The sequence below is a fragment of the Theropithecus gelada genome, chromosome 7b, assembly GCF_003255815.1.
Source record: "Theropithecus gelada isolate Dixy chromosome 7b, Tgel_1.0, whole genome shotgun sequence".
Lineage (NCBI taxonomy): Eukaryota > Metazoa > Chordata > Mammalia > Primates > Cercopithecidae > Theropithecus > Theropithecus gelada.
Genome location: NC_037675.1, coordinates 69,062,986 through 69,088,027, shown reverse-complemented (window position 1 = coordinate 69,088,027; position 25,042 = coordinate 69,062,986). Strand labels below are relative to the sequence as shown.

At 43.4% G+C, this 25,042-nt stretch overlaps 1 protein-coding gene across 3 annotated transcripts; it reads left to right on the top strand.

Annotated features, from left to right (window-relative positions):
- The first annotated feature begins 2,526 nt into the window (after positions 1-2,526).
- Positions 2,527-24,621, top strand: RDH11 (retinol dehydrogenase 11). Of its 3 annotated transcripts, none has more exons than XM_025392704.1 (7): positions 2,527-2,705; positions 5,415-5,533; positions 5,863-6,018; positions 7,180-7,284; positions 7,962-8,171; positions 13,448-13,637; positions 23,988-24,621. In XM_025392704.1, the coding sequence occupies exons 1-7, from the start codon at positions 2,632-2,634 to the stop codon at positions 24,088-24,090; spliced, it is 957 nt and encodes a 318-aa protein (XP_025248489.1). In that variant the 5' UTR covers positions 2,527-2,631; the 3' UTR covers positions 24,091-24,621. The 3 variants fall into 3 exon arrangements, with proteins under 3 accessions (XP_025248489.1, XP_025248491.1, XP_025248490.1); XM_025392705.1 differs by having other exon boundaries at positions 2,571-2,705; positions 5,415-5,494; XM_025392706.1 differs by lacking the exon at positions 7,962-8,171 and having other exon boundaries at positions 2,548-2,705.
- The last annotated feature ends 421 nt before the right edge of the window (positions 24,622-25,042 follow it).

The window sequence follows — 25,042 nt, the reverse complement described above, 5'->3', positions numbered from 1 at the left end:
TTTTCTTTTCAGGAGAAGTATAACAACTCCTATACTATCCAGTCCCTCATTATTCCAATCCCATTATGGTTAATAATTTTTTTATGTTAAACTTTCCCTCTTCAAATTATTATGTAGTTTCTCTCTTCCGATTGAACCCTGTCTGATACATCTCCAACCTCTCTGGCTGTTTTCTCAGTCAATTTTTGGGCTCCCCTCCCTCTACCCATTTCATAATGTTAGAGTTCCTCAAGGCTCTCCTCTGCTTTTAGACAGGTTTTTGCTCTGCCACCCAGGCTGGAGTGCAGTGGCACAATTCTAGCTCACTGCAGCCTCCAACTCCTGGCTCAAACAATCCTCCCACCTCAGCCTCCGAAAGAGCTGGGACTACAGATGCGTACCACCATCCCCGGCTAATTTTTTAGTAAAGATAATCAATGGTTTTTAATCTGGGTTCCATTAATGGCTCCAATGTGTCTATAACTTAGCTGAAATTATATGCAAATTTTATATGCCTATGCAAATACACATAAGTATGGGGAGAAATTTCCAGCTTCATCTTTTGGCAGAATAGCTCAATAGTTAAGGGCACAATAGACCCTGCATACAACTTGGGGGACAAAAGTGACTGCATCTGGGATGCTAATCTGCAATGTTGACTTCTGATTAGCCCCAGTCCTGTGAATATCTCCTGATTCCTACTTTATTTACTGTCCCTAGTGTAAGAACATGTCAACCTTCATGTTACTGCACAGCTTATTATCTATTACACTGTAGCATTCTTGCCTGTTCTGGAGGGCTACCTTTAATTGTCTTGCACAGAGCAGTTTGACTCTTTCCCTACAGTATATAAACTCTGAGTGTGGAACTTATGTGTGCAGAAATCTGCCACCCAAGACCACACTTCTGTCTGTAAATTCCCCCAGTAAAACACTCTTATGAAGAAACTGTATTTGTCTGCCTCATCCTTTGGTGTCTTGGCTCCTCTGGCATTTGGGGACCACTTTGCATACAGGGCCCTCTCATGGAACACTACCTGCTTCAGTTTGAATCCCAGCTCTGCCTCTTTGACCTAGGCTAGCTTACATAACCTCACTGTGCCTCAGTTTTCTTGTCCGTAAAAAGGGAAAATTATAGTACCTACCTCATAGAATTGTTATGGGAATTAAGACAGTTAATATATATAAAGCATTGGGACAGGGCCTGGCCATAATAAACACCATGTAAGCACTGGCTGTTATTGCCATTTCTGGCACTCTCCCTTCTCCCTAGACGGTTTTCTGTTGCTCTAGTGCACCCTGCTCTCTCTGTGAGCCCTCAGGTGGGTTCTTTCCTCTGCACAGCACACTCCTGTCTGTGTTGCTTGCCCACTAACTTTCCTCTGGCCTCCGCTCAAATGTTATTTCCTCAAATAAGCCTCTCCTGATTTAGAGCTCCTCTCCCTGCTAGAAGCTCCCAGAGCTTTCTCTAATTCCCCTCATAACCCTCACCACGATTTATATATAGTGATCACCTATTTAAGGTCTGCCCTGACAGTCCATGAACTCTAGGCAGGCAGAGATTTTGTGTTCCTGGCTCCCTGCTGGACCTCAGCACAGTGCCTAGTACACTATAGGAATGCCATAAATGTGTGTCAATTGCAAGAATGAATGAATAAGGAACAAAACAAATGAAAGGCTTTTATAAAGTTATAAAACCCAATACAAATATTAGGTAACACAATAATGAGAATGTGTGACAAAATGTGATGATTGCTAATCAAATGTTAAATTGGTAAGAATTACTATTGTGTGAAGGAAACCCTCTTCTCTCCAATTTGCTATAAAATATATTAGTTCATTGGAACATGTGTCTTTTAACCAAATGGAAATTATGCAAAAGGACCAGAAAATATTACTGGGTACAATTAAGGAATCACAGCCAGATATTGATTGGTTAAAACACCCTCCACATTCACCCCGAGGAAATAGGCCTCAGATGAAAGAAACAGTTAAACAGGGAACCTATTTATTCACAGAGAACATATTCATGGTCTTAATTCAAGACAGGATTAAATACTTTCACGAGTTGGCAAAAACAACTGTGCCAATGAAGACACAATAAAGTGATTCTCCTGGGAATGTCTTCAAGGACTTATTGCTTCCTCTCCACTGGAAAAAGGAATCCTCGAGGAGGAAGCGTTTACATTCCCCCACCTTCCCAACTGTCAGAATCCGACCACTCCTCTCCTGTCTAATCCGCCTTTCATTTCCCAGACGTCCACATCTGATCTCCAGGAGAAACAGTGCGGTAACTGCCTAACCAAGATTGGGGAAAACTGAACCAGGGACTGGACTTGGGTCTGGGGAGATAGAGGACTGCAGAGATTTCACAAACACCGCGGGTGGCCATAAGGGAGAGCCGGGTGAATGATCCCACAGGCCCTAGGCCCTAGATGGTTGGGGATTAGCGATGTGTAATTCAATTTCTGCCGGCATCGGCCGCAGCGCTCTCCCGTAGCCCGCCTGAGGCTGCCAAGCTCTGGACTACATTTCCCAGAAGGTCTGCTCCCCGGGCTGTCGCAATTTGAATTGGGGCGTGTCTAGAAAGAGAAACCACAGTCGGCGAGCGCCGCTGGGGCATCCTGTTCTGGTGCCGCTGCAGCCGGCAGAGATGGTTGAGCTCCTGCTCCTGCTGTTGCTCCTCCTTCTGCCCTTCCTTCTGTATATGGCTGCGCCCCAAATCAGGTCTGTGCAAATGTATTGCCTTCTCTTGCGAATTCTTGTTGGGGGCGGCAGGGAAACAGAATCCCCACCAAAGCTTTCTTGGAAAACGCCCCTGGGGGGGGCTCCAAGATGGCGGGGCCCAGAGTTCGGTGGGTTGGTGGCGAGGTCCAGCTGTCCTGGATGCCAGGAGGAGACCCGAGAGCCCAGGCGGTGAAAAGGGGCGGCACTCCGGGGCACCCTGCTTTTCCCTGGCCTGTTTTTCTTTTGTCTAAGCACCCCCTGATTCTGGCTCCAGGGAATCCCGAGGGTAAGGCTACCTCAAACTCTTGAGTTTCGGACCCTTCAATGGGATATGGCCCCACGCTGTTTTCCCCTTAATTCCCACGCCTTGAACCAGCCTTCGAGGTACAAAGAAGCGATTCCACATTTCGCCCTCTGAAACTGATAGCAATCGTAACATCTGCGGCCCCATCCTTGCTCTCTCGTTGCTGTTAGAATCGCTCGTTCTGTGGGCGGATTTTGTAAAGGAGAAGAGTGAAAAGGAAGAGGGTTTGGTTATGAGCTCTTATCCTGCCTTGCGAGTAGGAGCACGGGGGATCTGAGTTAGGAGCTAGGGTACTGCGGCGGTGAGGGCTGGGAGAATGGTGGAAAGGTATTGACCAGGTGATAGATCAATCAGCCCAAGGCTGGCCAAGTGCCCCAGTGAATCAGCAGCGGGCTGTAATACTGGCAGCCTGCTTATTGGTTCTAAGTAAGTCACCAGTGGTGACGGACCAGTTACTGAATAGACGCACTCCTTCCCCAGGTGGGGCGGTCTTCGTCCCAGTGGAACTTGAAGGCAGGCCAGATCACAGCCATTTCTTACCACGGTCACCTACTTTCCTTCTTTTATTTTTATTTTCTCTTCCCTCTCTGGCGCCCCTCTTACAGTTATATATTTTCTCCCTTCTGAACACTCAGTTCTCCCACCTCTAGGCACACGTGGTTGCTCACACACAGATGAAATCACTGCTTTTTATCTTTTTTTCACTACAAGATCCTCTTATCCATATAGAATCTCAATGAAAAGTTGAACCAGAACTGAAAATAGTGCTCATACCCCAGTGGGATTTTTCTGAAAAAAAAAAAAAAAAAAAAATTATACTCCAGGAGCTGTATTCCCAACTCAGCAGGGTTATGGGAATCGGGCCAGAGCTGGACTTTTATAGTTGTGTCTTTCATTCCTGCTGGTTAAGGAGAAGAAAGAGCTAAGTACAGGTCCTACTAAGTTGTCACTCCTGGAACTACAGTAAGGGGATGTGGGAAACAGCCTGGAGGCTTGTTCTCTGAGGAGGGAGGTGATGGATTGTGGGGACCATGAATTAATCTGCCTCCCTGTGGCATTTTGCACTAAGCAGGTAGCTTCAATGGCTAAGAGTATGTACCTTGCAATTCCAACTTCAATGAAAAAGGCTGAGATGCTCTTTGTTTTTGAGACGGAGTCTTGCTCTGTCACCCAGGCTGGAGTGCAGTGGCGCGGTCTTGGCTCACTGCAAGCTCCTCCTCCTGGGTTCAAGCCATTCTCCTGCCTCAGCCTCCCCAGCAGCTGGGACTACAGGCGCATGCCGCCACGCCCAGCTAATTTTTTTGTACTTTTTTTTTTTTTTAGTAGAGACTGGGTTTCACCGTGTTAGCCAGGATGGTCTCGATCTCCTGACCTCGTGATCTGCCCGCCTCGGCCTCCAAAATGCCCTTTAAGAACGTATCTCCTGGTCAACAGATTGTTTTAACCAGAGTCCCAACATTGCCAAGAAGAGAATAGGCCAGTCTGAGAACCGCCAATCCATGTTTGTGCATTCGTTCATTTGGAAAAGGCAGTATAGTACAGTGCTTAGAAGCAAGGACTCTAGGCCAGGCTCAGCACTTTGGGAGGCCGAGGCGGGCGGATCACCTGAGGTCAGAAGTTCGAGACCAGCCTGGCCAGCATGGTGAAACCCCGTCTCTACTAAAAATACAAAAATTAGCTGGGTGTGGTGGCACCTGGGGGCCGGGGAGCGGGGGTGAGGCATGAGAATCTTGAACCTGGGAGGTGGAGATTGCAGTGAGCCAAGATCATGCCATTGCCCAGCCTGGGCAACAAGAGCAAAACTCTGTCTCAAAAAAAAAAAAAAAAAAGAAAAAGAAAGAAACAAGGACTCTGATTAGACAAAGCAAGACTTGAATCCCAGCTCCCCTTTGTACATACATAATCTTCTCTTTAAGTGGGTGTGTGCATGTGTGGGTGTTTTTTTTCTTGTTTATTTTGTACCAGAGTCACAAGCTTTCATAGTTTTAACTTTTTGTATTGGATTAGCCATTTCTCAAGGCCATAAAATGCCAGTTGTGGACAGATTGACCTACAGAAACTAGTTATTTCTTCATCTGGGCTGAATCTTGTGATTTCCTAAGTCACAAGTGCCTTAGGGAGAGCTCAAACCAAAGGTGCCTGGCTAATCAGATATTCATCCAGTTCTTGTGCTGCAGGGAACAGCTGTAAGCTTTGCCCTTGTAATAGAATCACTTTTGTCTTTGAGCAAAAGCAGAAAACTTTTGCCATCTTTCCTCCAAGTTTCCTTAAACCTTTAAAAGGACAACAGTGGAAAGAACTAAAGCAAACCTCAGCCAGAAGACACAGGGAGTTGCAGGAACCTACTGGCTGAGACAGGAGACAGGAGAATGAAGAATTGATGAGCTCTCCTTCTCTCTCTGCAGGAAAATGCTGTCCAGTGGGATGTGTACATCAACTGTTCAGCTTCCTGGGAAAGTAGTTGTGGTCACTGGAGCTAATACAGGTATCGGGAAGGAGACAGCCAAAGAACTGGCTCAGAGAGGCAAGTTCACCTGCTTTCAATTCCCTATTACTGCTGTTTTACCCCTCACAGTAATGATGATTCATTCTCATTGTTGCTTCCCAGTTTTGGAATTCAAGAATACCTAAGGGTTCCACTGATTTGCTGATCTGAAACTAGTACTATGCTCTACATATAATGGATCCTTAATGAGTATTATTAATTTTTCTTTACCTATTTGCTAATTAGATACCTCTGTTGTGAAGAAAGGGTAAAAATGTGTGTTTTTAAAAAATATTGGAGATAACATCAGATTTATAATGCCAGCTCAAAAACAGCTGACCGTTTCTCTTTCATATGTTGGCTGACAGGAGCTCGAGTATATTTAGCTTGCCGGGATGTGGAAAAGGGGGAGTTGGTGGCCAAAGAGATCCAGACCACGACAGGGAACCAGCAGGTGTTGGTGCGGAAACTGGACCTGTCTGATACTAAGTCTATTCGAGCTTTTGCTAAGGGCTTCTTAGCCGGTAAGTGTAGAACTAGAGAGACTATGTTGTGGGTCTTGAGATCAACATGGCAGATTTAACTAAAAGGAAAAGGTCCCTCCCCCTCATAGAAGTAGTGGATAAAATATAGCCGAAAACTTTTGTAGCTGAACTCATAGTCACTGGGACACGATTTATGTCAAAGGGGTATCTTCCAGAGGCAGAAACAAAAAAGGAATTCAAAACGTCATAGCAGTGAGCAAGAGCTGAAGCCAGAAATCTCATGGGAGTCTCAGCATTCAGTATGGGCTTTTTAGGGTCTGAGGTCTAAATACCTATACAGGCCTTTGAGAGCTGGAGCTGTGTTTGAGGTTCTACACAAGGTTGAGATTCACAAAGGGCCATCTGGTCCATAGTATAGAGGCTAATAAAAACCCTGGCCACCAGCTCAGGGACATGACATCTCTTTAGGACATAGATGGATAAAGAGTCATCAGCAAAAAATTAGAACCCCAAGCTGGCATCATCTGTGGGGTCTGAATTCATACCACCAAATGATATGAGAATATTTATGGGTTTGATTTGTGTGTGTGTGTGTGTGTAATAATCTATGGGAAATTAACATAAAAACCTGTAGTGTGTCATCAAAAGCAAATCCAAGAGCACTCTATAGGCATATCCCCTCATAGCCCAGGGATCTAGGCCTCCAAGGAAAAAACTTTCACTGGTGTGAACTCATAAATTACAAACCACATGAGGAAATGAACCATGAGAGAGAATTGGAAGATGCAATAAAGAGGTGAAGCCAGTATTTATTTCTTTGGGGATCTGAATACCAGGGCAGAGGTACATAGAGAACATTCTTTTATCTCTTGCTTTGGAATCTTTCCATTCAGCTTGGGAAGTCTTTTTATTGGGAGAGGTGGATGAAACAATTCCCAAAAGCAGTGAGTAAGTAGCTCCTGAACCACAAAGATCGAGAAGGTCATTTGGTAGTATAAAATGGAATTTTGCCCCATAGTAAAAGTAGGTGGGATTCAACTAGTCTTAAAATGAAAAACAATAGAAAATAAGTATGAAGGGAAAATGGAGGGAAGATTGAAGTCCTGCATCCTCACTTTCAAAGCCTGAGCATGAGGCAGCTTTCTAAGATGTAGTAGCTTTGGCTAACCACTTCCGCGCTCCATTGTCTTGTCCCTGCAGAGGAAAAGCACCTCCACATTTTGATCAACAATGCAGGAGTGATGATGTGTCCCTACTCGAAGACAGCAGATGGCTTTGAGATGCACATAGGAGTCAACCACTTGGGTAAGAAATCTGGCCTTATCACAAAGCTAGAGACAACCAAAATTCTCTTTGGGAAACTTAGGGGTCAGACTGAGCCTTCTTGTGATGTGACTGAACCTACCTGACAGCTGAGGAATACCTGAGGGCTGCTCCAGGTTCTGCCCACTTTTTAATCTGTGATTTAGATTCAGTTTGCTTTGGCGCATTTTTTAACAGCCTAATTGGTTTAGGGTACTGTCTTGCTTTCTTAGTAGTGATCCTTGTGGCCATCATCAGGTATAGGTCATCTGCTCTTTTTTTGTAGAGACAGGGTCTTGCTATGTTGCCCAGGCTGGTCTTAAACTCCTCGCCTCAGGCACCTTCCTGCCTCAGCCTCCTTAGGTGCTGAGATTGCAGGCGTGAGCCACTGCACCCAGCCGACCAGCTCTTAAGAATGAGATTAACCAAAGTAGGAATGAGCTGGGACTTCATATTCACGTAGTCTAGACCTATCTCGCTCATATAAGGATGCCTCATGTCTTTGGCTGTTGTTATTTCCCTAAACCTTCATTGAACTTGTTTTCTAGTTGATAATGAAAAGTTGGAGGGAAAGATCTTATTTCTGAATTATCTGCCTCCCATAGCTGAGGCCTGCTTACCACGACTCCTGTCATTCCCACATGGTCCTGAACTTCATTAATTCTAGTATTTCTCAACAGGTCACTTCCTCCTGACCCATCTGCTGCTAGAGAAACTAAAGGAATCAGCGCCATCACGGATAGTAAATGTGTCTTCCCTCGCACATCACCTGGGAAGGATCCACTTCCATAACCTACAGGGCGAGAAATTCTACAATGCAGGCCTGGCCTACTGTCACAGCAAGCTAGCCAACATCCTATTCACCCAGGAACTGGCCCGGAGGCTAAAAGGTGGGCCTGGAGGAAATGAATGTGGAGGCATGAGTCAGAGAGAGGCAGGTAAAAGCCACAGGAACGGAAACTGTTTCCAGAGGCCATCACTTGGAGAGGACCTGCTTCCGTGGCTATAATTGGGTATAGTTTTAGTAAGTAGTCTACAACTGAATATTGAAGGTGGCTAGCTGGGACAGTGAGACTCTGACTTTGAGTCTAAAGACCTGGCTTTACTACTTATTAGCTGTGTGATCTATAGCAAGTTACTTAACTTTTTTTTTTTTTGAGACGGTGTCTCGCTCTGTCACCTGGGCTAGAGTACAGTGGAGCAATCTCGGCTTACTGCCTCCCAGGCTCACGCCATTCTCCTGCCTCAGCCTCCCCAGCAGCTGGGACTACAGGCTCCCGCCACCACGCCTGGCTAATATTTTGTATTTTTAGTAGAGACGGGGTTTTGCTGTGTTAGCCAGAATGGTCTCGATCTCCTGACCTCGTGATCTGCACACCTCAGCCTCCGAAAGTGCTGGGATTACAGGTGTGAGCCACCACGCCTGGCCTTTTTTTTTTTTTTTTTTTTTTTTTTTTTGAGACGGAGTCTTGCTCTGTCACCCATGCTGGAGTGCAATGGCGCAATCTCGGCTCACTGCCAACCTCTGCCTCCCAGGTTCAAGCGATTCTCCTGCCTCAGCCTCCTGAGTAGCTGAGACTATAGGTGCGTGCCACCACGCCTGGCTAATCTTTGTATTTTTAGTAGAGACAGGGTTTCACCATGTTGGTCAGGCTAGTCTTGAACTCCTGACCTCAGGTGATCCATGCACCTCAGCCTCCCAAAGTGCTGGGATTACAGGTGTGAGCCACCACACCTGGCCATTACTTAACTTTTAGGACTTCCTTCTTCATATGTAAATGGCACTACTTCACAATTTATTGTCATAATTAATTCAGGCTTCATAAGCAAGTCAAGATTTTTTACTCATAGTGAGACTGAGTAGGAGGGAAGGACCTGAACTGGCACTAGATAAAGGCAGTAGACTAAAACAGGTACTGGAAATATGGAGGAGGAGGGTCTTCCTTGCAAAGGGTCAAATAAGAGGGAAATACATACTTGAGAAGGGGAGTTTCCAGTAACAAATACACAGAGGTCCTTAGCACTGTCTACTCTGGATTTCTAATAAAGAGAAGGGAAATCGAGGGTAAACTGTGCTAAGAATTGAGGCGGGCAGAATGCAGGCTCAAGGAATCAGGCACAGTTGCTCTATGGTTGGAACAGGATCATCCTACCAAATGAACATCTGTGAGATGGGAAGGAAGCTGGTGGTTAGCTCAGTCCTTATGCCCAGTCTGTGCCCAGGGCATGACATCTTTTATCAATTTATGATAGATGAGGGTAACTGGATGGCAAAAACTATCCAAAGAGTTGATCAGGGAGCCTCAGTGACCTGGAGTTGTAAAGATGGGTCCAGTGGTGAGAATTCACAATATGTGAATGAGGTAACTCTGATCGTTGTGAGGATTCAGTGGAAAATCTTTATGGTGCAGTAAAAGAACCCTGGTTTGACAGAGGATTCATTCATTCAGCCATTCAGCAGACATGTATTCAGTGCCCATGCTGTTCCATGCACTGGGTTAGGAGACAGGGGATGAGTTGGTGAACAAGATAGGTATAGTCTCTTCCTTGGTTTGGTTTACATCTAATGGGGGAGAAAGACAATTAGCAAGTCTTTATACAAACTGTTAAATGTAGAATCAGCCTAGTAATGCATGAATAATTCTCATTGTAAAAAGTTCAAATAAGGCCAGGCACAGTGGCTCACACCTTTAATCTCAGGCACTTTAGGAGGCCAAAACCGGAGGATTACTTGAGGCCAGGAGTTCAAGATCAGCCTGGACAAAATAGTGAGACCTCATCTCTACCAAAAAAAAAAAAAAGTTCAAAGCATATGGAAGTATGTAGAATTAAAGGTGAAAAACCTCCTTCATTCCCCTCTTCCCTGCTCTTCTCCCTTCATGTGACCATTATCAACAGCTTGTATGCCCCTTTCCAATAATTATCCAATGCATTTACATATGTATGTATCATGCACAAGGAACTGAAACTCCAACACAGTATCTTGGAGATCTTTCCATTTAGTACATATGGATTTACCCCATTCATTGTATTGGCTGTGTTGTATTTCGTAGTATAGATATGCCTTAGTGTATTTATGCATTTCTTTAACAACATCTGGATTGTTTCCTTTTTGTTGTGGCTGTTTAATTATAATTGTGATAGATGTTATAAAGGAGAAGTACCAGGACTTATAATGGATTTTAGTGGGGGCCTGGGGGGGGACCTTATTCAGTCTGAGGGTTCAGGGAAGACTTTTCTGAAGAAGTGAGTTGCATGCTGAGCCCCGAAGGATGATTAGAAATTAAAGGGATTAGAGGTACTGATAGAATGTGGAGGCTGAGGCCGGGCACAATGGCTCATGCCTGTAATCCTAGCACTTTGGGAGGCCGAGGCAGGTGGATCACCTGAGCTCAGGAGTTTGAGACGAGCCTGGCCAACTTGGTGAAACCCCCGTCTCTACTAAAAATACAAAGATTAGCCGGGTATGGTGGCGGGCACCTGTAATCCTAGCTACTGGAGAGGCTGAGGCAGGAGAATTGCCTGAACCTGGGACAGAGTTTGCAGTGAGCCAAGATCACGCCATTGCACTCCAGCCTGGGCAGCAAGAGTAAAACTCTGTCTCAAAAAAAAAAAAAAAAAAAAAAGGCGGGGGGGGCCAGACGCAGAGGCTCACACTTGTAATCCCAGCAGATCACATGAGGTCAGGAGTTCAAGAGCAGCCTGACCAACATGGAGAGCTCCGTCTCTACTAAAAATACAAAATTAGCCAGGCATGGTGGCACATGCCTGTAGTCCCAGCTACTCAGGAGGCTGAGGCAGGGGAATCTCTTGAACCTGGGAGGCGGAGGTTGCGGTGAGCTGAGATCGCGCCATTACACTCTAGCCTGGGCAACAAGAGCAAAACTCCATCTGAAAAAAAATAAGAATGTGGAGGCTGAGAAGCGTTCCAGGCAGAAGGAACAGATTGTACAAAGGTCCAGGCTCAGTTTGAGAAAGGTTACCATCGGTAGGCTGTAGAAAGCAAGAGTAATAAAGATCTGAGCTGAGACTGGTGAGGTAGGTAGAGGCCAAACCCTTAGAGGCCACAATAAGGATTTTCATGTTTATTCTAAGAGCAATGGGAAACCTTTAAAATTAAAGCCTTTTCAAAATGGGGGCAAGAGGGGTTGCAGCCGTTGATTTCATCAGCAGAGGCGAGAAATTAGGGTAGTTTGGACTAGGTGGTGGAGAAGGAGGGTAGTAGAAGCTTCTGAGAGATATTTGGGGTGGGAGAGCTTGTTGACTGGAGATGCATGCTTTAGGCGAGCATTCATCAAAAACCCTTTTGCCTGATTGGGCATGTCAGGAACACTGCAAGAACCCGGTTTGGCTTTAAAAGTAGAAATCTGGGACCTCTGAGTCTGCATTACTATGGGTCATCTAGGGAGATGTCGAGTAGGCAGTTGGGAATAATGCACGTCCACAGGGCTCTGTCTGCAGCTGTCAGTCCACAAAGACCCGAAAAATTCTGTTTCTTCGTAAGCTTTACACCAAAACTCATTTGGCAGCAAAACATTTCCTGTACTAGGGAGATTAGATAATAGGCAGTGTATGTATACATTTCATATTACCTTTCTACAATCAGAAAAAAATTGAAGTATGTCTGGCCCCAGCATTTTCAATAAAGGATTGGGGACCTGAAATAGCATGTCATTTAGCACTTACCATGCATCAGGCACTTTTTTTTTTTTTTTTTTTTTGTGCGATGAAGTCTCGCTCTGTCACCCAGGCTGGAGGGGCAGTGGCATGACCTCGGCTCACTGCAACCTCTGCCTCCTCGGTTCAAGTCATTCTCCTGCCTCAGCCTCCCGAGTAGCTGGGATTACAGGTGCACGCCACCACGCCCGGCTAATTTTTTGTATTTTAGTAGAGATTGGGTTTCACTGTGTTGCCCAGGCTGGTCTATAACTCCTGAGCTCAGGCAATACACCTGCCTTGGCCTCCCAAAATGCTAGGCTTATAGGCATGAGCCACCACACCCAGCTGCATCAGGCAGTCTTCTAAGATCTTTAACATATACGAACTCATTTCATCCTCAGAACAACCCTGTGAGGTGTAGGTATTATGATTATTCCCATTTTAGAGATGAAGAAATGAGTCACAAAAGGGAATTTGTCCAATATCTAATGAGTGGAGCCAGGATTTGAAACTGGGAAGTCTGTCTACAAAGTCCATGCCCATAACCACCACACTGTGTTGACTCCCAGTATGTGTCTGTAGTTCAAAGGAGCAGTTTGAACTGTGGACAAAATGTGAGCACCGTAGAATTATGGAGAGTGAGTCTGGTGAGCCACAAGAACTCCAACATTTAATTTTTGCATAGAAGATGATGAACTGGTCCAGAAAACTGAGACAGAGCAGCCAGAAAGGTTAGGAAAACCAGAAGTGGTGTAGTCTTATGGAAGCCAATGAAAAAGAAGACTTTAAGAAGGGGATGGGCGCCTGTAATCCCAGCATTTTGGGAGGCCGAGGTGGGCAGATCACTTAAAGTCAGGAGTTTGAGACCAGCCTGGCCAACGTGATGAAATCCCGTCTCCACTAAAAATACAAAAATTAGCCTGGCATGGTGGCCCATGCCTGTAGTCCCAGCTACTCTGGAGGCTGAGGCAGGAGAATCACTCGAAACTGGAAGGCAGAGGTTGCAGAGCTAAGATCGTGCCACTGCACTCCAGCCTGGGCAACAGAGCGAGACTGTCTCAGAAAAAAGAAGGGGATGGGGTGGGCATGGTGGCTCATGCCTGTGATCCTAATACTTTGGGAAGCCAAGGTAGGAAGATTGTTTGAGGCCAGGAGTTCAAGACCAGACTGGTCAACATAGGGAGACCCCATCTCTAAAAAAGAAGGAGAAAAAAAGAAGGGGGTGGTCAACAGTGTTAAGTGCTGCTGAGAGGATGAGTCTTGGCTTTGCTGATTCCTGACCGGGGAGTTTCCAGTCACAAATACACAGAGGTCCTTAGCACTGTCTACAGCCTTCTTAAATCTGTGAGATAGAGGTATAAATTACTGTGAGCAATACTTCTGATGTCACCATGGGCAAAAGAGTCCATATGTGAAAGTCACATGTTTATTTACATCCTTTTCTGTTTCGGGCCATTCTGCAAAATCAAGTCCTGTCTTCCTCTCTCTTCTTGGCACCCCCAACCAGGCTCTGGCGTTACGACGTATTCTGTACACCCTGGCACAGTCCAATCTGAACTGGTTCGGCACTCATCTTTCATGAGATGGATGTGGTGGCTTTTCTCCTTTTTCATCAAGACGCCTCAGCAGGGAGCCCAGACCAGCCTGCACTGTGCCTTAACAGAAGGTCTTGAGATTCTAAGTGGGAATCATTTCAGGTATGCATGTTATCTCTTTCTGAAGATGAGATTTTATTGCTCAAAAGAGATATTTGGGTTTGTCTGGGTATACCCTTTTTTAAAAGTACATCGTCTAATATAGCTTTTGTCTTTTAACTGTAGTTTTTACCTTTTAATAGGGGAATCTGACTCCTTTTTTTGTAATAATTGCTACATTTGATTTTACTTATGCCATCTTTTATACTGATAATTATACATTCTGTTTGTTTTCTTCCTGTCTTTGTTATGTCAGTCCAGTCATCTTTATTCTATTTTGGATTCCTAATTCTATTGTTTTACATTAAAAAGAATTTTTAAAAAAATTGAGGCCGGGCGCAGTGGCTCACGCCTGTAATCCCAGCACTTTAGGAGGCCAAGGTGGGCGGATCACCTGAGGTCGGGCGAAACTCTGCCTCAAAAAAAAAAAAAAGAATTTGAATATGTATTTCTCTATTGTCTTCAGGATTGAAATACTACCTATGGACTCCCCTCTCAAATAAGCAAAGACATTTAAAATGATTTAAATGTAGAGAATTTTGAGTATAACACAGGGGTAGATAAAATAGTGCACTGAACCTGCATATAATGGAGACTCAGCTACCATTAACCCATGACCAATTCTGCCCTATCCCCATTCTCTACCCCTTTCCATATTTTTCTTCTCCCATATTATTTTGAAGCAAATCCCAGGCTCACACAAGATCAAAATTTTAACATGTTTTTACCTCTACTTCAGGTTATTGTTGAAATGACCTGAAATTTTAGGGAAGTAGCTGAAAGTAGCTTTAAGATTGGAAAGAAAGGTAGACAGATTATGAGAGGCCTATAATGCCAGCCTTGTGGAGGAGCCCCAGAGTTGTTTCAGTAGAGAGACATAATCTGGTCTGTGCTTTAGAAACTTTGTTTCATGAATGAATAATTAACCTAGTGAGAGAGAGAGTTCCAGAAAGTTGGGATGAAAGGAATGGTAATGTGAAAGAGGCCCTGAAGCAGCAGAATTTTTATCACTGGATGATTAATAAATGAGGGGATGAGAGAGGCTTTGCTAACCTCAATTTCAAGCCTGACTGAGGTTGATGATGACATTAACTAAGACAGCAGACATGGAAAAGTAATGTGTGGAACTTCTGGTTCCTGGATTCCAAAACAGTGGAAAGGGACTTTGTCTAGCTTAAGCAAGAAGGAAATTTATTAAACTATTAGTAGGGAGAGGAGGGACCCCTAGGTTGAAAGGGAAGACTGAAGAGCCAGGCTAAGAAGAGTCAGAGTGGCAGTCAGCTAGCCAGGGCATTGCTGCTAGGGTGAGTGAATGCCAGCTGTCTTTAGTCTTTAGGTTTTATTGCTTATCATCGACTCTCTAGGGAGGAAGCATTGGCTCTCCTTCTTCCCATCCCTTCATTTTTACTCTTTTGATTAGAGGCAGACAGGGACTTTATTAATGCTCTTTTCAAACTATATTGAGGGGAAAAGGTAATTCTGCAAAAGGAAATCAGGTTGCTATTGCCAAAAGAAAGTAGAATGTTCAGCCAAAGAGTAACAGTTGTCCACTGTGTAATAAACCTGGCTCTGTACATGTTGTGTGTGTGTTATCTATAAGGCATGCAAGTAGAAATGTATAGCAGATAGTTGGAAATGTGGTTCTGAAGTATAAGAAGATAGATTTATATAGTACACTGGATTGATTTTCCAAGAATGACTGGATTCTTCTTCCCTGGAGATTTTAAGAAAAAAAAAAATAATAGGCCGGGCGCGGTGGCTCAAGCCTGTAATCCCAGCACTTTGGGAGGCCGAGACGGGCGGATCACGAGGTCAGGAGATCGAGACCATCCTGGCTAACACGGTGAAACCCCGTCTCTACTAAAAAATACAAAAAACTAGCCGGGCGAGGTGGCGGGCGCCTGTAGTCCCAGCTACTCGGGAGGCTGAGGCAGGAGAATGGCGTGAACCCGGGAGGCGGAGCTTGCAGTGAGCTGAGATCCGGCCACTGCACTCCAGCCTGGGCGGCAGAGCGAGACTCCGTCTCAAAAAAAAAAAAAAAATAATAATAATAACCCTTTATCTTGGCTTTGACTGAGTGGTTTAAAGAAAGTCAGCTCTAAATCCATAACTTACTATTGAACTGAGTTTTGAAGAACCTTTCCTTTGCTATGGATTCTTAATTCATTTTGAAGATCCAACATCAGCGATGTAGACCACCATCAAGAAGTGATCATAAAAGTCTGTTTTGATTGAAGCCTTAAGATTTTTGCACTGGCTCTTCTTTCTGCCTGCAACCACTAGTCTGCTTTATGTCTCTAAGAATTTGGCTTTACTGGACATTTCATATAAATGGAATCATATGATATGTGGCCTTTTGTAACTGACTTGTTTTACTTAGCTTAATGTTATCAAGGTTCACCCATGCCAAAGCATGTGTCAGTAGCTCATTTCTTTTTATTGCTGCGTAACATTTCATTGTATAGATTTGCCACATCTTATTTATTCATTCATCAGGTGATGGGCATTGGGTTTGCACCTTTTAGCTATTTGAATACTGCTGTGACAATTTGTGTAGAAATTTTTTTGTGGACATTTCTCTTGGGTACATAGAAGTGGAGTTTCTGGGTTATATGGTAACTCTGTTTAACTGCTGAGGAACTGCCAAACTTTTCCAAAGTGACTGACTGCCCCATTTTACATTCCCACCAGCAGTGTATGAGTGTTCTAACTTCTTCACATCCTTAACAACACTTGTTATTGTCTCTCCTTTTGAGTTTAGCCATCCTAGTGAGTATGAAGGAATATCTTGTTTTTATTTTCATTTCATTTTCCTACTAATGATGTTGAACATTTTTTCATGCGCTTTTTGGTTCATTTGTTTCTTTGTTGGGGAAATGTCTATTCAAGTCCTTTGCCCATTTTTAAGTTTGATAATTGCCTTTTTAATTGCTGAGTTGCAAGAGTTCTTAATAGTCTAGATACAAGTTCCTTGTCAAATATATAATTTGCAAATATTCTTTCATTCTGTGGGTTGTCTTTTAACTTTCTTAATGGTGTCTTTTGAAATGTAAAACTTGTAAATTTTGATGAAGTCTAGTTTATCTATTTTTTGTCACTTGTGTAGTCGTAGCTAAGAAATCATTGCCTTACCCAAGGTCACAAAGATTTACTACTGTCTTTAGTAAAGACAGTTTTCTGTTACTATAACAGAATACCACAGACTGGGTAATTTCTTTTTTTCTTTTTAATTTTATTTTTTTATTTTATTATTTTTTTAATTTTATTTTTTATTATACTTTAAGTTCTAGGGTATATGTGCACAACGTGCAGGTTTGTTACATATCTATACATATGCCATGTTGGTGTGCTGCACCCATTAACTCGTCATTTATATTAGTTATCTCTCCCGATGCTATCCCTCCCCACTTCCCCCTCCCCACAATAGGCACTGGTGTGTGATGTTCCCCTTCCTGTGTCCAAGTGATCTCATTGTTCAGTTCCCACCTATGAGTGAGAACATGTGGTGTTTGGTTTTCTGTTCTTGCGATAGTTTGTGGAGAATGATGATTTCCAGCTGCATCTATGTCCCTACAAAGGACACGAACTCATCCTTTTTTATGGCTGCATAGTATTCTATGGTGTATATGTGCCACATTTGCTTAATCCAGTCTGTCACTGATGGACATTTGGGTTGATTCCAAGTCTTTGCTATTGTGAATAATGCCGCAATAAACATACGTCTGCATGTGTCTTTATAGCAGCATGATTTATAATCCTTTGGGTATATCCCCAGTAATGGGATGACTGGGTCAAATGGTATTTCTAGTTCTAAATCCTTGAGGAATCGCCACACTGTTTTCCACAATGGTTGAACTATTTTACAGTCCCACCAACAGTGTAAAAGTGTTCCTATTTCTCCACATCCTCTCCAGCACCTGTTGTTTCCTGACTTTTTAATGATTGCCATTCTAACTGGTGTGAGATGGTATCTCATTGTGGTTTTGATTTGCATTTCTCTGATGGCCAGTGATGATGAGCATTTTTTCATGTGTCTGTTGGCTGTATAAATGTTTTCTTTTGAGAAGTGTTTGTTCATATCCTTTGCCCACTTTTTGATGGGGTTGTTTGTTTTTTTCTTGTAAATTTGTTTGAGTTCTTTGTAGGTTCTGGATATTAGCCCTTTGTCAGATGAGTAGATTGCAAAAATTTTCTCCCATTCTGTAGGTTGCGTGTTCACTCTGATGGTAGTTTCTTTTGCTGTGCAGAAGCTCTTTATTTTAATTAGATCCCATTTGTCAATTTTGGCTTTTGTTGCCATTGCTTTTGGTGTTCTAGACATGAAGTCCTTGCCCATGCCTATGTCCTGAATCGTATTACCTAGGTTTTCTTCTAGGGTTTTTATGGTTTTAGGTCTAACATTTAAGTCTCTAATCCATCTTGAATTAATTTTTGTATAAGGAGTAAGGAAAGGATCCAGTTTCAGCTTTCTACTTATGGCTAGCCAATTTTCCCAGCACCATTTATTAAATAGGGAATTCTTTCTGCATTTCTTGTTTTTGTCAGGTTTGTCAAAGATCAGATGGCTGTAGATATGTGGTATTATTTCTGAGGGCTCTGTTCTGTTCCATTGGTCTATATCTCTGTTTTGGTACCAGTACCATGCTGTTTTGGTTACTGTAGCCTTGCAGTATAGTTTGAAGTCAGATAGCGTGATGCCTCCAGCTTTGTTCTTTTGGCTTAGGATTGTCTTGGCAATGAGGGCTCTTTTTTGGTTCCATATGAACTTTAAAGCAGTTTTTTCCAATTCTGTGAAGAAAGTCATTGGTAGCTTAATGGGGATGGCAGTGAATCTATAAATTACTTTGGGCAGTATGGTCATTTTCACAATATTGATTATTCCTATCCATGAGCATGGTATGTTCTTCCATTTGTTTGTGTCCTCTTTCATTTCACTGAGCAGTGGTTTGTAGTTCTCCTTGAAGAGGTCCTTCACATCCCTTGTAAGTTGGATTCCTAGGTATTTTATTCTCTTTGAAGCAGTTGTGAATAGGAGTTCATTCATGATCTGGCTCTCTGTCTGTTATTGGTGTATAAGAACGCTTGTGATTTTTGCACATTGATTTTGTATCCTGAGACTTTGCTGAAGTTGCTTATCAGCTTAAGGAGATTTTGGGCTGAGACGATGGGGTTTTCTAAATATACAATCATGTCATCTGCAAACAGGGACAATTTGACTTCTTCTTTTCCTAACTGAATACCCTTGATTTCTTTCTCTTGCCTGATTGCCCTAGCCAGAACTTCCAACACTGTATTGAATAGGAGTGGTGAGAGAGGGCATCCCTGTCTTGTGCCAGTTTTCAAAGGGAATGCTTCCAGTTTTTGCCCATTCAGTATGATATTGGCTGTGGGTTTGTCATAAATAGCTCTTAATAATTTGAGATACGTTCCATCAGTACCGAATTTATTGAGAGTTTTTAGCATGAGGGGCTGTTGAATTTTGTTAAAGACCTTTTCTGCATCTATTGAGATAATCATGGTTTTTGTCTTTGGTTCTGTTTATATGCTGGATTACGTTTATTGATTTGCGTATGTTGAACCAGCCTTGCATCCCAGGGATGAAGCCCCCTTGATCATGGTGGATAAGCTTTTTGATGTGCTGCTGGATTCAGTTTGCCAGTATTTTATTGAGGATTTTTGCATCGATGTTCATCAGGGATATTTGTCTAAAATTCTCTTTTTTTGTTGTGTCTCTGCCAGGCTTTGGTATCAGGATGATGCTGGCCTCATAAAATTAGTTAGGGAGGATTCCCTCTTTTTCTATTGGTTGAGATAGTTTCAGAAGGAATGGTACCAGCTCCTCCTTGTACCTCTGGTAGAATTTAGCTGTGATTCCATCTGCTCCTGGACTTTTTTTGGTTGGTAGGCTATTAATTATTGCCTCAATTTCAGAGCCTGCTATTGACCTATTCAGGGATTCAACTTCTTCCTGGTTTAGTCTCGGGAGAGTGCATGTGTCCAGGAATTTATTCATTTCTTCTAGGTTTTCTAGTTTATTTGCGTAGAGGTGTTTATAGTATTCTCTGATGGTAGTTTGTATTTCTATGGGGTCAGTGGTGATATCCCCTTTATCATTTTTTATCGTGTCTGTTTGGTTCTTCTCTCTTTTCTTCTTTATTAGTCTTGCTAGTGGTCTATCAATTTTCTTGATCTTTTCAAAAAACCAGCTCCTGGATTCATTGATTTTTTTGAAGGGTTTTTTGTGTCTCTATCTCCTTCAGTTCTGCTCTGATCTTAGTATTTCTTGCCTTCTGCTAGCTTTTGAATATAAACTGGGTAATTTCTAAAGAAATTTATTTAGCTTATGGTTCAGGAGGCTGAGAAGTCTAAGAACATGGTGCCTGGCATTTGGTTGGGGCCTTCTTGCTGTGTCATAATATGGCAGAGGGCATCACATGGTGAGAAGGAATGCAAGAACAAACCCACTCCCATGATAGTGACATTAATCCATGTATGAGGGCAGAGCCTTTATTAATTAATTAATCTGCTCACGAAGGCAGAGGGATTGAGTTTCCAACATGTTATTTTTTCAAGGGATACACTCAAACCATAGCAACCCCTATGTTTTCTTCTAATAGTTTTATAGTTGTAGCATTACATAGGTCTGTGATCTATTTTGAACTATTTTTATTTTATTTTATTTTATTTTTTTTGTTTTTGAGACGGAGTCTTGCTCTGTCACCCAGGTTGCTCACTGCAACCTCCGCCTCCCGGGTTCAAGCAATTCTCCTGTCTCATCCTCCCAAGTAGCTGGGACTACAGGCGCCCACCACCATGCCTGGCTAATTTTTGTATTTTTAGTAGAGATGGGGTTTTGCCATGTTGGTCAGGCTGGTCTCCAACTGCTGACCTCAAGTGATCCACCTGCCTCGGCCTCCCAAAGTGCTGGGATTATAGGTGTGAGCCACCACACGTGGCCTTGAACTAATTTTTGTATGTGATATGATGTAGGGATCAACCTTCATTCTTTTGCATGTGGCTATCCAGTGTCTTAGCACCATTTGTTGAAAAGACAGTTTTCTACCCACTGAATTGTCTTGGTAGCTGTATTAGTCTGCTTAGGCTGCCATAGCAGAATCCCACAGACTGGGTGGCTTAAACAACATAAATTTATTTTCTCCCACTTCTGGAGACTGAAAGTCCAAGATCAAGGTGCTGGCCTGGTTGGTCTCTGGTGAGGGCTGCCTTCCTGACTTCCAAATTCCAAATGGATGCCTTCTCTCTGAGCCCTTACATGGCCTTTCCTCTATGTACACACACTCCTGGTGTCTCTTCCTCTTTTTATAAGGACGCTAGTCCTGTGGGATTAGGGCCCCACCCTGATGACCCCATTTAACCTTAGTTACCTCCTTAAAGGCCCTATCTCTAAATCCAGTCACATTGTGGGTTAGGGCTTCAACATATGAATTTTGGGGGAACACAATTCGATGTAACAGTAAGCTTGTCAAAAATCAATTGACCATAAATATAAGGGTTTATGTTTGCACTTTTAATTCTGTTCCATTCATTTGTATGTCTGTTCTTATGCCAGTGTCACACTATCTTGATTACCATAGGATTGTAGTAAGTTTTGAAATTAGTTTATCTTTTACCTATACTAATTCTTAGCAAAATCCCCCTGGAAATGTCAATACTGTGACCATGCCGATGCCATAGGCACACTTAAATAGCTCTTACTTGGCTGGGCGTGGTGGCTGATGCTTGTAATCCCAGCACTTTGGGAGGCTGAGGTGGACAAATTGCTTGAGCCCAGGAGTTCAAGACCAGCCTAGGCAATATAATGAGACCCCATCTTTATAAAAAATGCAAAAATTAGCCAGGCATGGTGGTGTGTCCTTGTGGTCCTGGCTACTTGGGAGGCTGAGGTAGGAGGATCACCTGAGCCTCGGGAGGTTGTAGTGAGCTGCGATCATACCACTGCACTCCAGCCTGGGCAACAGTGAGACCCTGTCTAAAAAAAACAACCAGAAAGCTCTTACTGTAGTATTTGATTACTTTTTATCACCTACAAGGAACCTTCATATGAACTGTGTTCTTTGCTCTTCACTGTAACCTTATGAAGAGTATAAGGCACAGTGCAGTGGAGGATGCCGAGGCTTACAAAGGCCGAGTCATTTCCCGAGAGATACAGAGCCTTGTCGTTCTCACTGATGATCTTTTCACTAAGAAATGGCAAGTTGTACTGGTCATACTGGTGAGTCTTCTTAAACAGAAGTCCTGATAAGACTTGTTTTGTAAATGATGATATTTTGAAATGGTGTTTCTCAAACTTTAGTGTGCTCAAGAATCATCTAGAGAACTGGTTGAAAACAGATTCCTGAACCACAACCCTAGAGGTTCTCATTCAGTATGTCTGGAGTAGGGCTGGAGAATTTCTTTTTTTTTTTTTTTTTTTTTTTTGAGGCGGAGTCTCGCTCTGTCGCCCAGGCTGGAGTGCAGTGGCCAGATCTCAGCTCACTGCAAACTCCGCCTCCTGGGTTTACGCCATTCTCCTGCCTCAGCCTCCCGAGTAGCTGGGACTACAGGCGCCCGCCACCTCGCCCGGCTAGTTTTTTGTATTTTTAGTAGAGACGGGGTTTCACCGTGTTAGCCAGGATGGTCTTGATCTCCTGACCTCGTGATCCGCCCGTCTCGGCCTCCCAAAGTGCTGGGATTACAGGCTTGAGCCACCGCGCCCGGCTAGCTGGAGAATTTCTAACAAGCTCCCAGTTGATGCTCCTGCTGCTGGTTTGTGGTGCACACTTTGAACCCCACTGTGTTACTGGACATAGTGTTAAGAGTTTGCATATATAGTTAATTCAGACTTGTCAACTCTTTCACCCTCAGAATGTGCTTAGAATACTGAGAAAGCAATTTTCTTGAAATAGTATACTTTTAAAAGTTGCTTCCTTGCATGACTTTAAAGATTGTAATCCATTCACTCAATCATTTTTTTTAAACTTTGATTGAATGCTTACCAGATGTATACCACATCCAGAGAATACAAAAATGAGTAAGAATTGTCCTTAAGAAAATTTTCTGCATCAGAATTACAGGCTGGGCGCGGTGGCTCACACCTGTAATCCCAGCACTTTGGGAGGCCGAGGAAGGCGGATCACTTGAGGTCAGGAGTTTGAGACAAGCCTGGCCAACATGGCAAAACCCTGTCTCTACTAAAAATACAAAAATTAGCCAGTCATGGTGGCAGGCACCTATAATCCCGGCTACTCCGGAGGCTAAGGCAGGAGAATCACTCAGACCTGGGAGGCAGAGGTTGCAGTGAGCTGAGATCGCACCACTGCACTCCAGCCTGGGTGACAGAGTGAGACTCTGTCTCCAAAAAAAATAAAAGAAAAACAAACTTGGAATTAATTACAGCAATGAAGAGAGGGTATATATATGAAACACTTTGCTATGATTTGAATGTGTCCCTCAAGGTTCATATGTTGGAAACTTAAGCCTCAATACAACCGTGTAGAGAGGCAGGGCCTTTAAGAGGTAAATTAGGTCACAAGGGCAGACCTCATGAATGGATTAATGCCATTCTCTCTGGAATGGGTTCATTATTGTGGGAGTGGTTCCTTACTAAAGGATGACTTGGGTCCCCTTCCCTCTTGCCCATGTGATGCCTTCCATCTTGTTATGACACAGCAAGAAGGCCTTCATCAGATGCCAGCCCCTTGATCTTGGTCTCAGCTTCCATAATCATAAGCCACTTTCTGTAAGCTCATTATAGTTCCCCAGTCTGTCATATTCTGTTACAGCACTACAAAACGGACCCAGACACCTGGTACCTTGGTTTTACCATTTCTTTTCTGCTGTCACGTTTTCCTTTTGTTGTTTTTGAAGCTGGCTTTACTTCTCATATGAGTTTACACAGTATAACTTCAGGTAGTCCAGAAATCAGCTTTTTTTTTTTTAACTACTCCAAGCATCTCTGACCAATGTGAATAGCAGGATCTCAGCCATATGACATTGTCCAAGGCCCTGTAGAATGGGCCCTGTGGAGTTACTTGAAGAAGATAGATATACATGGGTATCAGGCAGGCACTGATATTAAATTATATAAATAGGGGAATATAAAGACCAGATGTATGCATTATATATCAAACAAAGCATTCTGATGAGAGGTGGTCTAGCGAGGAGAACTAAAATGGGAATTACATTTTGTCTGGCTAAGGACTAGAGGATAAAGAGATAGGACAAACACTGGCCCTGTGAAGTACATGGAGAACATGTGATCCCTGGTTGTTTTTATGTCATATTCCTTATCCCTGGCAGATGGCAGACTTCATTCTTAACACTGTGCTTCATACCTCTCTCTTTACCTTCCAGTGACTGTCATGTGACATGGGTCTCTGCCCAAGCTCGTAATGAGACAATAGCAAGGCGGCTGTGGGACGTCAGCTGTGACCTGCTGGGCCTCCCAATGGACTAACAGGCAGTGGCAGTTGGACCCAAGAGAAGACTGCGGCAGACTACACAGTACTTGTCAAAATGATTCTCCTTCAAGGTTTCCAAAACCTTTAGCACAAAGAGAGCAAAACCTTCCAGCCTTGCCTGCTTGGTGTCCAGTTAAAACTCAGTGTACTGCCAGATTCATCTAAATGTCTATCATGTCCAGATTTACTTTGCTTCTGTTACTGCCAGAGTTACTAGAGATATCATAATAGGATAAGAAGACCCTCATATGACCTGCATAGCTCATATTTTCCTTCTGAAAGAAACTACTACCTAGGAGAATCTAAACTATAGCAGGGATGATTTATACGAATTTGAACTAGCTTTTCTATTCACAATTCAGTTTCTCCCAACCAACCAGTCTTCACTTCAAAAGGGCCACACTGCAACCTCAGCTAAACTCCATGAGCTCAGGAGTAGGGCTTGACCAGGCATGGTGGATCACCGGAGGTCAGTAGTTCAAGACCAGCCTGGCCAACATGGTGAAACCCCACCTCTGCTAAAAATACAAAATTAGCCGGGCATGGTGGCACACACCTGTAATCCCAGCTACTCGGGAGGCTGAGGCAGGAGAATCGCTCAAACCCGAAGGGTGTAAAGTAAGCTGAGATTGCATCACTGCACTGCAGCCTGGGCAGCAGAGCAAGACTTTGTCTCAGGAAAAAAAAAAAAAAAGAGCAGGGCTTGACCCTCACCTCTTTAACTGTCATGCACCAGCTTCTGGATTCTTTCAGGAGATTCTTAACTGAAGCTGGATTATGGCATGGTCTTATCTCTGACAACCTAAAGCCACTGCTGTTAAGATGCTTTCTCATGTCTAAACCACAGAACAGCTTCCTTTTCTAAGAAGTTTGTGAGGTTTGGGGAATGGCAGAAATGTAGAGGAAGGCAGAAATAATCAAGTTCAAACTGTCATTTTCCTGTTTCTT